This window comes from Lipotes vexillifer, unplaced genomic scaffold, assembly GCF_000442215.2.
Source record: "Lipotes vexillifer unplaced genomic scaffold, Lipotes_vexillifer_v1.1 scaffold463, whole genome shotgun sequence".
Taxonomy (NCBI): Eukaryota; Metazoa; Chordata; class Mammalia; order Artiodactyla; family Lipotidae; genus Lipotes; species Lipotes vexillifer.
This window is the reverse complement of record NW_006779398.1, coordinates 1,566,874-1,579,450: the sequence shown is the minus strand read 5'-3', so window position 1 is coordinate 1,579,450 and position 12,577 is coordinate 1,566,874. Positions and strand designations below refer to the sequence as shown.

General features: G+C 42.6%; 1 protein-coding gene across 2 annotated transcripts in view; it reads right to left on the bottom strand.

Annotated features, from left to right (window-relative positions):
* LAMA4 (laminin subunit alpha 4) overlaps nt 1–11,537 on the bottom strand; it is a 152,367-nt gene extending 140,830 nt beyond the window's left edge. The window contains exons 1-2 of one of the 2 annotated variants that reach the window (XM_007452592.1): nt 11,265–11,537; nt 10,735–11,081 (exon numbers count right to left, since the gene is read on the bottom strand). In XM_007452592.1, the coding sequence (XP_007452654.1) occupies nt 10,735–10,929 (195 nt within the window). In that variant the 5' untranslated portion in view covers nt 10,930–11,081; nt 11,265–11,537. Of the gene's footprint in view, nt 1–10,734; nt 11,082–11,264 lie in introns of those variants that run through there. The other variant, XM_007452593.1, reaches the window with a different exon arrangement.
* Between the last annotated feature and the right edge of the window lie 1,040 nt (nt 11,538–12,577).

Below are 12,577 nucleotides of genomic sequence, written 5' to 3'. Positions count from 1 at the left end.
CATTCCTGGAAGATACTGGGGACCCTTGTTAGCTGAGCTATTGTAAGACACTCTGAGATTTAGAAACAGACAATAGAGGGTCATTTACAGGACAGAGATTAAGAGCTTGGAGCCAGATTCCCTAAACTGTGATCTTGGGTAAATTACTCAACTTCTAGATGACTCAGTTTCCTCAAGTGTAGAATAGTGCTAATAGCAGTGCCTTCCTCATTACGTTATGAGCAAAGTTAATAATACACATAGAGCACCTCAAACAATGCCTAGGACACAGCTAGTGCTAAGCAGGTGGTTACGCATTAAAATCAAAAGGGTGACAGCTGTCCTGTAAGGCTGTTACAGAATAACAAAGGGCCCTCTCAGGGCTGTGGCTGCATAAAGGAGACCTGGAATGGGCCAGGAGAATGGAGATGACTCTGCTGATGCAGGAGGCCGAGACCCTGTCTCAAGAGCACTTTCCTGCAAATCTCAATCCCTTTAGAGAGGTTCCATTTTGAGGGCTAGCCTTGGCAATTCTCATTCCGGGGAACTAGCTCTTCCATATCTCTTATCAAGTTTCTTTCTAGTTTAGGCCAGAGACCACACTCCTCACTCCCCGAAGATGCACTGACCTGAATTAGAAAGCTTCCCTTGTTAGCAAGAGAGACGTTACAATCCCACTATTTCCTAAGAGTCTGGCAACGCCCTGTTTCCAAGAAGGTTCCGCGAGTAAATTCTTCCCGTCTCTGCTCCCTTCTCCTCAAGGACACAGATCTCCAGTGGTCCTGTTTCTAGGCTGTGTGTGCTGGGAGTAGGAAACCTTCCTTATCATTTCATGTCTGTCTTTTTTGTCTGTTTGTTTGATATCCTCTAAGCATTTTAATAAACATTAAAAGTATTATTATTATTCATGTCTTTCTTTAAATTCCCTTCCTGAACACCTGCTGTGTGCGGGCCAGGGTTTCAGGAAGTGATGTTACCTTCTCAGCTCCTCCAGATGCCTTGAAGCAGTAGTTTTCTTTGAAGCTTGATTTTTATTCTAAAGTGCACCTTTCCAGGCCAGGGGCTAGTACCCTGGTGGGCCTATGAGCTCTCTCACTAGCCTCATGCAGCCATGATTTCGTTTTATTTTATAGTCCTCTCTATAATTATGTCAAAAACGCTTCCCTTTTCTGGATTCTCAATTTCCTGAAGTCCATTAAAATCTAAGCCCAGCTGCATTTTAGAGACTAGTGCTTCTTATACTTTAATGTGCATGTGAACAACCTGGGCATCTGGTGAAAATGCAGATTCTGATTCCGGAGTGGGACCTGGGAGTCTGCATTCCCAGTACGGGTCCATGTGCTGCTGGTGCCGCTGTCCTTGGGCCACATTTGGAGCCTTCACGATTTCGACCCCTCCTCCCCACAGTCATTCACACCCCCAGGGCAGGCTCCCTCACACACTGGCGATTCTGACTTCCAGAAAGGTCCTTTAAAATATTTGCTTCCAAATGTGGCATTCTGCTCAATCTAGAGCAGGCTATCAAATTAAGCTTCCTCTTTACCTTGTCATGAAGCCTTAGTTGGTGGCATTATTGTGTCTACTATAATGCAGTGATTTCAGTTGATGTTTACAATGAATTAATAATCCCTCACTGACTCTTCCTTCCTTTTGTGCAGAGTGAAAAGACATTCTCCTCTCTGGACCCTCTGTCACATGTCACTTAAGTTTTAGAAGACTCAGGGACACAAGTCCCCATGTCCCTTATCTCGTCCATTGTCATCCTTCTTGTTTTTCCATGTGGAGCTTCATGCTTAGGGTCACCCTGAAGGGTCTGGAGAGGGCAGATGGCAGCAGGAACCCTGGCATGGGAGACCATTAATATTCATTGGACACACTTAGGTGTCTGCACCGGATGCTGGCTGGGAAACCTCCTGGGCGTGTCATCTTGGAAAGGCTCATGTCAGTGGCTGGGCCAGTGCTCTGTCCTGCAAACCATTCTCAGCTCTGACCCTGAAGGAAGCAGGAAAAAGGACTCTTAAACCATCCCCACCCAACCCTCTTAACCACATCAGGACCCTGTGTTTCCCTCAGGTTCTGGATACTAAATCTTGGGGTTCTAACTAGGACAGCAGCTGTGACTCTGAGTGATTCTGTTCCTTAGGTCAGCTTCCCTTTAAGTAGTTTACAATTTGATCTATTTATTAGCCAGTTGTAGAACTTGGTTGCTTGAAGTAACCTTGATTTTGTTTTGTTCTTTTCAAGCTGTCCTGGGAGGTGAAGGGACTTACCCAGGTTCCTTTAACTGGTAAGGGTAATCTGGCTGTTAGTGGCATGGCCAAGAACAAGAATAGTTAGTTCCAGACTCACGGTTCAGTGCTTTTCCCACTCCACTCAATTCTGGGAGACTCTCCTACTGATAATTCAACTTAAGGTTAACTAGAAACAATGAAGAGTAAAGTGATAGTATATTAGAAGTAAACAGTTCTTCTCTTAAAGATATATCTGTGTGTATATATATATATATATATATATATATGTGTATACATATATATATTTTATTAAAAAATATATATTTTACTTAATGATCCCCAGTTCTAAAGCTAAGGATGATTCAGTTGATTGAAATAATTTGAAAGAAAATAGGCTGGAAGTCAGAAGACATAGTTCCTGGCACTGCTGCTAATGAACTTTGTGTCCTTGAGTGAAGCACCCCAACCCCTCTGAAACCCAGCTTCCTTACCTACAAAATGAGAGGGTTTGAATCTCTCAACTCTCTTTCTAGATCTAACATCCTATGATCCCTTTGATTTTATGGTTCCCAGTGCAAGGTCCAATAGAGTTATACATCCAATAATAACCACCCACTGGCTCCGCATTCAAACACGTCTCCTCTATGCTGAATTTTGTGCTGCAATAGAGGCTTCAGGGCTTGTCCCCGATGAGAGGAATTTCAGGGTGTCTGCTGGCATTGATCACGACAGACAGCAATTCCAAGGGAACAGTATAGAATGAGGCAGTTATTCATTCACCACAAAGAAACACTGGCCCATCTCCAGGCATTCAGACTCAGTTCAGTCTCCAAATAACAGGCATTTAGCACCTCACCTGTGACCTGGGGATTAACAGATGACAGAACTGCTCTGCTGCTCCTAGGTCTCATGGCATATCGGCAGGAAGAGAGGTTACACTTAGGGCACACTTAGCTTGTCAAATTATATCACTGATCATCAAAGGGAAACATACACACTGTGGCTGTGAACCTTGAAAGGCACTGTGGAATAATTCTGTGTGGAAGAAGCAGCCAGCCATGATTTTAAACCCTGAATTTGTGCTCTGGCTCTTGCAGTGATTCTAGATGGTTCTACAGCCCTGGCATCCCACGGTACAAGGCTTTTTAGACATTTATCTTGCCTTCTGCTTGTGTCTATATTATGCATTCCTTTGGGTCGACATTTGGCTTTACAGAGCTGCTCAGTGCAGTGTGCCATGCTGCAGTTCACTTTGTAAACAGACAATAGTCACGTCCAAGGTGAGTTTTAGTGAAGACATTTTTGATGTCTAGACATCTTGATTTCCTTTAAAGTAATCATGCCACTCCATGTAATGGAAGGCATAATTTCAAAATAAATATTAATATACAGAATCTGCACTGTGGTGAAGCATCCTTTTAGCTGTAGTATGCAGCATGGATCACTGCTCTAGTCTCCAAGGGGCTTGGGTTAATGCAGCTGTTAATGTTATGGGATTTCTCCAACTCATTGGTTCTCATGGAGTCATAAACGTTGATACTTTACTCCATTTAGGTAAACACTAGATCTCTAGCCTCCAACAAAACACAACACACAAACTAAGAAATTCCTGGAAGTGAAAAGAGGGCCATATTACATGTTACTTAAAGTACATTTGACCACCCCCCACTCCTTTTTTTTTTTTAGGAGAATTTGTTTCTTCGTGTATTTTTTTTTTCCCTTCATGTAGAGGATTTGGGCTTGAATATGGACAGTTTCCCACTACCAGTCAGCCTCAGAATGCTGTTTTCCCCAAGTTTCTCATGATAAAAAGACTCAGATTCAGAGCTAACTGCTTGGCAGCTGAATTTCATTAAGACTTTGCTGGGAAACTTAAGTTGGAATTACAAACATCTGTGGTTAAACTTCCCTTTAGTAAACCATTTCCCAGAATTTAACTTTACCACACTAGGAGCAAAAAGAAAAGCAGTTGAAAAAAGAATGCTGCTTTTTGGCAAATGCTGGAGGAGATATTTAAATATTCTTCTATGTGGTCACTATATCTCAGTCAAGTAGCAGATTATTTGCTTTAGAAAACACGAAAGTAATTGTTTGGAAATGCTAAGTTTTGGAACTCAAAGCATGTACTGGCAATCTCATTTTAATGGTTTCTAACCAATCAAATGTCTCATAACTATGTCTGGCCATCATTATATTTATGTGGTTACTTTGAGCAAGGAAAAACCCTAAAGGAGAGGAGTGTTTTTGGCATTATATGCTTCAAGAATCTATGACAAGTCAGATTTTAGAATTTAATTGTGAAAGGGGAAAAAAAAAGGTTATAGTCCTTGTCATAGCAAATATGCTGGGTTTTTTGTTTAGTTTTTTTGGTATTTGGGAAAACTCATTCATTTCTCTTAACTGCTCAGGTTATCCTATTTCTGGGGAAAGGTTATGTTTAAAGAACCATTAGGGATACAATTATTTTAATAGTTAAACTAGTCTCCTTCTTGTCCAATGTTGGATAATCAGCAAATTTGTAAGCAAAAGTTGAAAGTAATCAAATTTACAGAATAAGTAAAAATTTAGATGAAAATAGACTGATACTACAAATCTGAACTCGCAGGTAGATAAAAACAGATAATGGAAGAAAAAGGGTGAGGAGGGAGGGAGGGAGAGAAGAGAGAATGAGGGCAGACTGAGTTAGGCAGTATATACACACGATTTCACTTAAATTTCACAAATATCTTGCAAAGAAAATACATTTGTATTCATTTTAAAATCAAACAGACGGAGCCTCTGAAAAATGAACTAATTTTCCTAAAGTCAAACAGCTAGAAAGTAGGGGAGCTGGATTCATAGCACATCTGTCTGGCTAGATGCCCACATTGTGCCTTTGATGAAAGGTGAATTTCAAATGTCGTAAAGCAGAGACTGCAAATAAACAGTCCTCAGATGTGCTTCCCACAGGGCATTAAAAAAACTGAGTCAGCAATTTCACTTAAGAATCCGGATTCTGTCTTCTTGTAAAAAAACAGAAAGCCTGGCAACACAGAGAGGTGGGTGCCCTCTGGAAGAGGCATCCCGGCCTCTGCTGTTGCTTTGGCCCCCCCACTCCCAGGCTGTGTTTCTTTTCCCTACCCAGTTATTTTTTGCTCAGCCTCCATAAAAATCTGAGTTTTAAAACTGTCTCTGTTCCATAGGATCAGCAATTCCACTTCTAGGTATATACTCAAAAGGACTGAAAGCAGGGACTCAGATGGATAATTGTAGACCAATGTTCATAGCAGCACTATTCACGGTAGCCAAAAGGTATAAATAACTCAATGTCCATCAACAGACAAATGGATAAATAAAATGTGATATTACATACAGTAGAATATTATTCAGCCTTAAAAGGGAATGAAATTTGGGCAAATGCTACAACATAGATGAACCTTGAACACATTATGTTAAGTGCAATAAGCCAGGCACAAAATGACAAATACTGTAGATTCCACTTATATGAGTTACCTAGAGTAGTCAGATTCATAGAAATGGAGAGTAGAATGGTGGTTGCCAGGGCCTGGGGAAAAGGCTAACAGGAATTATTGTTTAATGTGTATTGAATTTGAGTTTGGGAAGATGAAAGTTTTGGAGATGGATGGTAGTGATGGTGATGGATGGCAATGGATGATGATGAATGGTGAATTACCTAATGCCACTTAAAAATGGTTAAAATAATAAATTTTGTGTATATTTTACCACAATAAAAAAAATACATTTCTTCTGGTTAAATCTGAGAACTCTGGAATTACAGCAAATGGAATTCTCTGTTTTCCAGAGGTTTTATAATAAATTCTGTAAGATAGGCCATGTAATTTATGCTACTCATCTAGCAAGCACTGCATAAATGGTCTTTGAATGGTATTTTATATATCTTCACTTCAAGAAATTCTCAAACTTTGACTAAAATTGTTCCTACAGATAGTTATATTTACCTCACCACATTTTTCTAGATATTCTTGCACAGTTGAATTACTTTCATAAACTCCTTCCTAGCTGGGCCACTTACCAGGCAGGTTGCCTGGGCAAATGCTTTGTGCCTCAGTTTCCACGTTTGCAAAATGAGATAATAACTGCGCCAATCCCACTGAACTGTTATGAGGGTTAAAGGAAATAACTCATGGAAAGTGCTTAGACCAGTGTCTGGCACGTGGTAAATACTCAATGAGTGTCATCGATAAGCCACGCTATTATTATTATTACCGTTACTGTATTCCAGTCCTTCCAAAATAATGTTTCCCAGGAACTTTCTTTGGTGTTTGGTGAGTAAGTGGCTGTGCCCTACTGGCCTAGCCCAGGAGTAATACTTTTTCCACATTAGCCCCAGGCACTTAGCTGATAGCCGCTCTTACAGAACATAAATTCATTCTGCTTTATATAGTGGCTATGTGTATATTTTTCTGTCTTAGATTGCTTACTCCTTGAGGGTAGGGATGTGACTCTGCCTTCTTTCTGTCCCGCCTGGTGCCTGCTTTATTACTCTGTACATGGTAGGTCTCCAAACCTGCTCTTTGGATGGTATTAAGTGAGTGAAATAATGATTGCATGCTGGGCTGGGGGTGGGGTGTGGGTGTTAAATTACCAACTGCTCTGTTGAACAGCGGTATAGAATGATGGCCCAGGCCAGTGACTGGAAGTCTTGATGTTGTTCTACAAAGCCTTTCTCAAAGTAAGGGAACAAGATAAGGCAACGGAAAGCAGATGGTGAAAGGGATCTGAGCTGTCTTTTAATAAACATACTACAATCCTTTAGTGGCAGGGCATCTAACTATGTGTTGGAGCATGGGATCACAGATCAACCATGAAGGGTGTCTAGAAGAAAAGTCCCTCAAAATTAGTCTAGTTCATATTGCTTTTTTTTTCTTAGCAAGCAAGTTTGTCTAGCGCGAGGTCCATTTGTGGTTCATGGGGCACAAATCTTCTTGGAGGGAAGCTAAGAACAGCAACTGCAAAATCCAGTCAGGTTATCAGGAGATAAACTCCTGGTTTCCCCTCTCAGGGAGGTTTGCTCAGTATTGTCAATTATTTCCCTTATTTTCTCAATAATCTACCAAAGGTAGTAACAGCACCGTTGCCTTCCACCACCTCCCGCTTTGCCCTTCCAGCAAAGTCCCCACTCCTCTCTGAGTCTCTGGGTGGCTTCTTTCCAGCCACAAAGGATATACACAACAGGGATATGGCAATATTAAGTAAAACAGCACCATAAAATAAAGTTCTGAGAAATATTCCCAACTAAGGGTTTCTTTTAATCAACCTCTAACCTGTGTTCTTGACCTTGTTTAACTCCTGCTTCTTTTTGATAAACAAGAATGTCACTCTTCCTAAGGACACTCTGATACCCTCTCCTGGGGGACTGTTCCCATCTCCATCCCTGCGTCCCCTCCCATTCTTCTGCATCTCCATATTGGCCAAGAAGACTTTTGCCTAGTTTCACTTGCTATAATGTGTATAATAAAATTAAGTCTTTCTTTTCTTAAATGTGGAATATTAGAATACTAAATACACTTTTTCACACTACCTAGTTTCCCCTTTGCCCACCCCCACCTGCTGAGAATCACTGTTCTCACCATATACTCAGAAATAATGGGCTCAGTAAATTATCTGCTTGTAAAAAAGCAGATCGTAGGAAAATCCTACCAACTAGCACAGAGTTACCCATGGTGCTCCTGTTTTCAAATTCTCTGCATCCTGGAGGAGCTTGTGCTTATTTTAGAAGGAAAGGAGGGGCGTTCCTTCTTAGTCAGCCCATGCTTCCCATCCTTTTATTCAGTGCATGTTGAATGTATTTGTTCTCCTAACCCACACTGTGCACCAGTGTGCCCTAGTCTGTGCTGAGGGTGGAGGGGATGCCAGTCCTGCTATGGAGGGGCGTGGGAGAGCCTTAGGAAGGCCGTCAGCCTAGCACCTCCCACTGCTCCATGCTTGCTTTACTAGTTTTCTTTCTTCCCTTTGAAGGAGAATTGAGGAATGACCATTTATATATATATCCGATTCAAATAAAATGAATGTATTTTTAGAATATCCTTCCATCCACCTCTCCAAACGCCCGCGAATAATGTCTTGTATGAGTCCATGTTCTCTTTTTCTCTACAGATGAAATATAACCTCCTGAACCAATTCAGTGGAGTGGTTGTACCCTGTTATTAAATCTCCAGAATGTATTTGCTTTCAGGTCTCCTTACTGGCTATAAAAAGCATGGGAAACCCGAATGGTGGGGCGTTGGGATCGCTGTGGGACTGCAGGCTGACTGGAGGGCACTATGTGAAACTATGCAGTGGGAACATAATTACCCCAATCCCACCCTTTCTACATCATCTGACCCTCCAGAATGACTAATAGATTCTTTCTGTTTCCCTAAACCAGAAGCCCCTAACACACTACATGACATTCTTTTTGATTGGAAGGATACAGACAAGCAATATTAAGTAAAATAGCACCATAAAAATAAAGTTCTGAGAAATATTCCCAAATAAGGGTTTCTTTTAATCCAACTAGCCATGTATTTTTTATAATAATAAAGACAACACATAGGATGTATTAAGCATTTATACATGTTAGTCACTGTGTTAAGTCCTCTATGTATTTTATCTAATTTCATCACAGTAACTGTATGAAATATGAAGTAGACATCAATAACATATCTAAGTCTCAGTTTCTTTATCTGCAAGTTGGGCATCTGTAGTTTGCCCAAGGTAAGGAGCAGGCAAGCTGAAATTTGAACTTGGGACCATCAGACTGCAAAGCCTGCAATCTAAAACCCTCTGCTATGCTGCCTTCATATTATTTCACTGAACATATGAGTATATAAGCAATTGCTCAGGGTTTCAGCAATAAATTTAAGGTTCCCTAAAAAATCAAATAATTATTTTCTTACTTTTTGTGAGATGAGAGTTACAAAAAGTTATGTGTGCCTTTTTAGAATTAGCAGGTAAAAAGATAGGATGCCCAGATAAACTGAATTTCAGATAAACAGTGGAAAAAATTTTAGTATAAATACATCCCATGAAATATTTGAGACATAACCAAAATCTATTTGTTGTTTATCCGAAATTCAAATTTATTTGGGTGTCCTCTATTCTATCTGGCAATCCTACTCTTAAGCGTTTCATTCTGGAACTTTCCACTCAAAGCAACAGGTGGAGATAATGCTTCCTGGGGGGTTGATTCCAAGCCTGTAGAGAAGTGAAGCCTTCTCATTGTGTGGAGTGTCTCCTGGTCTGGCTTCTCCCCACGTCTGAGTACAAAGTTGACCAGAAGGCGTGCCCCTCTTTCTCATGGGGATTACATTTCACACCACAATGGGAGTTGGTATGCTCTGGCCCTACCCATCCTCCCCTCATTTTGGGGTGTGGGTAGGGCTCATTCCTGGAGAAGGACCATCTTCATGCATATTATCCTATCAGTAGTTTAATTAATAACTACGTTTATACTAACAATTAGTAGGACTAATAGCAATAATCCAGACTTCAGTGCTGTGAGAAATGGCACTAGAAATGCATCAGTGGCATTAGAAATGTATTAATCCACATAACTGCTTTGGTTCTATAGTTGCTGTAATCATAGCCATGGCGGTGTGTGTGTGTGCATGTGCGTGTGTGTGTGTGTGTGTGTGTGTGTGTGTGTGTGTGTGTGTTGTTAGGTCAACTGCTCTTTCCTTTCCCATGAACTTAGGTGACTTCATTTTCCTCCTATTTAGCATCTCCCACGCCCTGGACATGCTGTTGTCCGTCTCGGCTCAGGGGGTTCTTAAATCACTTCCTCTGGATTCATCCACCTTTACCCAGTTTCTACACTTTGGTTTTGCTTTTAACATAAACACTTTTGCAAGGGATTCAAACAGCAGCTCTCTGAATAAGCATATCATCAGTAGCATATCTCCATCATTTTTACATTTGGTATGGGGCTTGACTTTCATCATGATTTATTGTTGCTGGAATATAATGGCTTGTGTCTATTTAAGGTAACTGCTCTGCAGTTTCCTAACAGCTTCTTTAGTGCCCTCACCCACTCTTCACCCTCCCCTCTTGCAGAGGACCTTCTGTTTAATTTGTGACAAAAAGATTAGTCCTGCAGTATTGTTCCCACTGTCCTAACATCACAGAGGAGCAGGAAGCCAGTGACAGGGCACACACGTTAAGTGGTGTGGCTTGACAAAAATGACTCTATTGGGACATAACAAGCGGCGGAAAGTTGCAGACATGCTACTGCAGCCTCAGCTGAGAGTCTAGCCTACTAACTCAGATTATGCAGGACACATGCCCTTTTACCAGCTTGAACAGGGATGTGTTCCAAAGCCTCAGCTCTCAAATCACAAAGTCCAAATCCAACGTACAAAGTAAAACTCTTTATTTCAAGTTTCTGAACTGACCCATCCAGGTGAAACTCATAAGGCGGGTGGGGAAGGGAAAGGGGGTGGGGAGAGAGGGGGACACAAAGTGTGACACACACAACACGGGGCACAGGTGCCCCAGCAGGGTGACAATGGCAGGGGCACTGTACCTTGGCAGCAGGCGGCAGGCTTCCGGGAGCCACGCGGGCCTCGATGGTCTCAGGCGGGTCTAGTTGGCCGACCTCTGAGCTCCCTTCAATGTCAAAAGGAGAAGCGCTGTCGTCCCCAGACGCGGCGCGGGAGCAGGCGGCGCCCCAGAGGAGCCACAGGAGCAGGACTGCGTACCAGGCTGAGCTCAAAGCCATCTCTCCGCTGACATCCGACAGGGCTCTTCCAGGGGCTCGGCCACTGTTGGTCCTCGCCGGTGCCCCCTATGGTGCAGCGGTGCCTCACTTATTTTACCTTCTGTGCGTCTGCAGTATCCAGATGTGGGAACTCAAGGCAGCCCAGGGAGCAACTTAGTAGAAAAAGGAAGAGTGAGAGAGTAAGCCAGAGCCTGCTCCACCTCCCCTTCTCTTTCTCTCTCTCTCTCTCTCTCTCTCTCTCTCTCTCTCTCTCTCTCTCTCTTTCTGTCTTCCCCCTCCGTTTCTCTCTCTCACTTTCTCTCTCTCTCCCCAGAGGCTCTCGCTGAAGAATGTACAGATGGATGGAGCTTAAAGCTCAGCATCAAGAGGCGGATGCGTTTGGGGCGAGCCCCGCGAGCGCCGGCCACCTCCTGTCCCTGGCAGTCGGGATTGAGGGCTGCGCTGTCCTGGCTTCCTTCCCACACCCATTTTCACCACTCCCTTTTTACCTTCACTTCCAGGCCCTCCCCCTCCAAGCTGGTCTTTCAGACACTGTGGCCGGGCCTTTCCTGGCGGCCTCCCCTCCCCTCTCAGTTTGGAGCCCCTCCAAGGGCCCCAGATGAATATTCAGCTTTTGTGATTGCTTCCTCACATCTCTTATTTATTTAGCCAAGGTGCCGGATGTCTTATCTATATTTATGTACATCTTTTATGTGGCCCCCTGATAGTTTGCAGTAAAGTGGGTGGAAAAGGGATTCCTGGGCTGGAGCCGGAGGTGGATGCTCTCAGATGGCAGAGGGGGAGGGCACCCCCTTTCTTGGGCAGTGTTTCTCATTTTCTAGAGACAGGCTGCTGCACTCTTTGTGCTCATACCTTCCCTGGAGACTGACTGGCCACCCTCTTCCCCCTGACAGTCCTCACCCAGAGGGCTTGGGAGAAGAATATCTTTCACTGCAGCACTGGAAAATGACTTCATTACTCAAATGCATGAACTTTTATTTACAAAGAACATCTTGTTTTCGTCCTAAAGAGGTGCTTTGTAAGGGGCCCGGAACAAGGCTTGCAGTGTATGAGCCTGTCAAATATACTGCCCACAGCTCCGACCTCTTCCTTTTGGCCTGTAATCTCATGCCTACTACATCTGTCTGTCATGTAACCTTTCCAAGGCTTCGGGGTGAAGTTGAGCTACAATTATGTGGGGTACCCATGTGGATGGGTCAATGGCCACTAGATACTGATAGCTGATAGATACCTTTGCATTCATTGGCTTCATAAGGAGCTTTAAACATTCCCACAAGAGCCAAACATGTTTTAAAAAGGATTAAGTGAGACAACCATAGAATAACACTTAAGTTTCTAGATGTTTGAAATCACTCACAATCATGCAACTAAGGATTTCAATGAAGTCTAATCATTAGCTCTATTTATAGGACAAAAATCGTTTTATCTAAGGATAAACAAAGCAGCCATTTATTTTGCACCTACAATATGCCAGATACTTTGCATGTGTTATTTGCAAGCCTCATAGCATTTTTGCAAAATAGGACTATTATTTCCTTTTTATAGGATTAAAAAGGGAGGTTCTGAGAGACTAAGACATTTGCCCAAGTCACACAGCTGCTAGAAAGCTGGCCCCACTCCTCACTAATTCCAAAACTATCTTGCACAT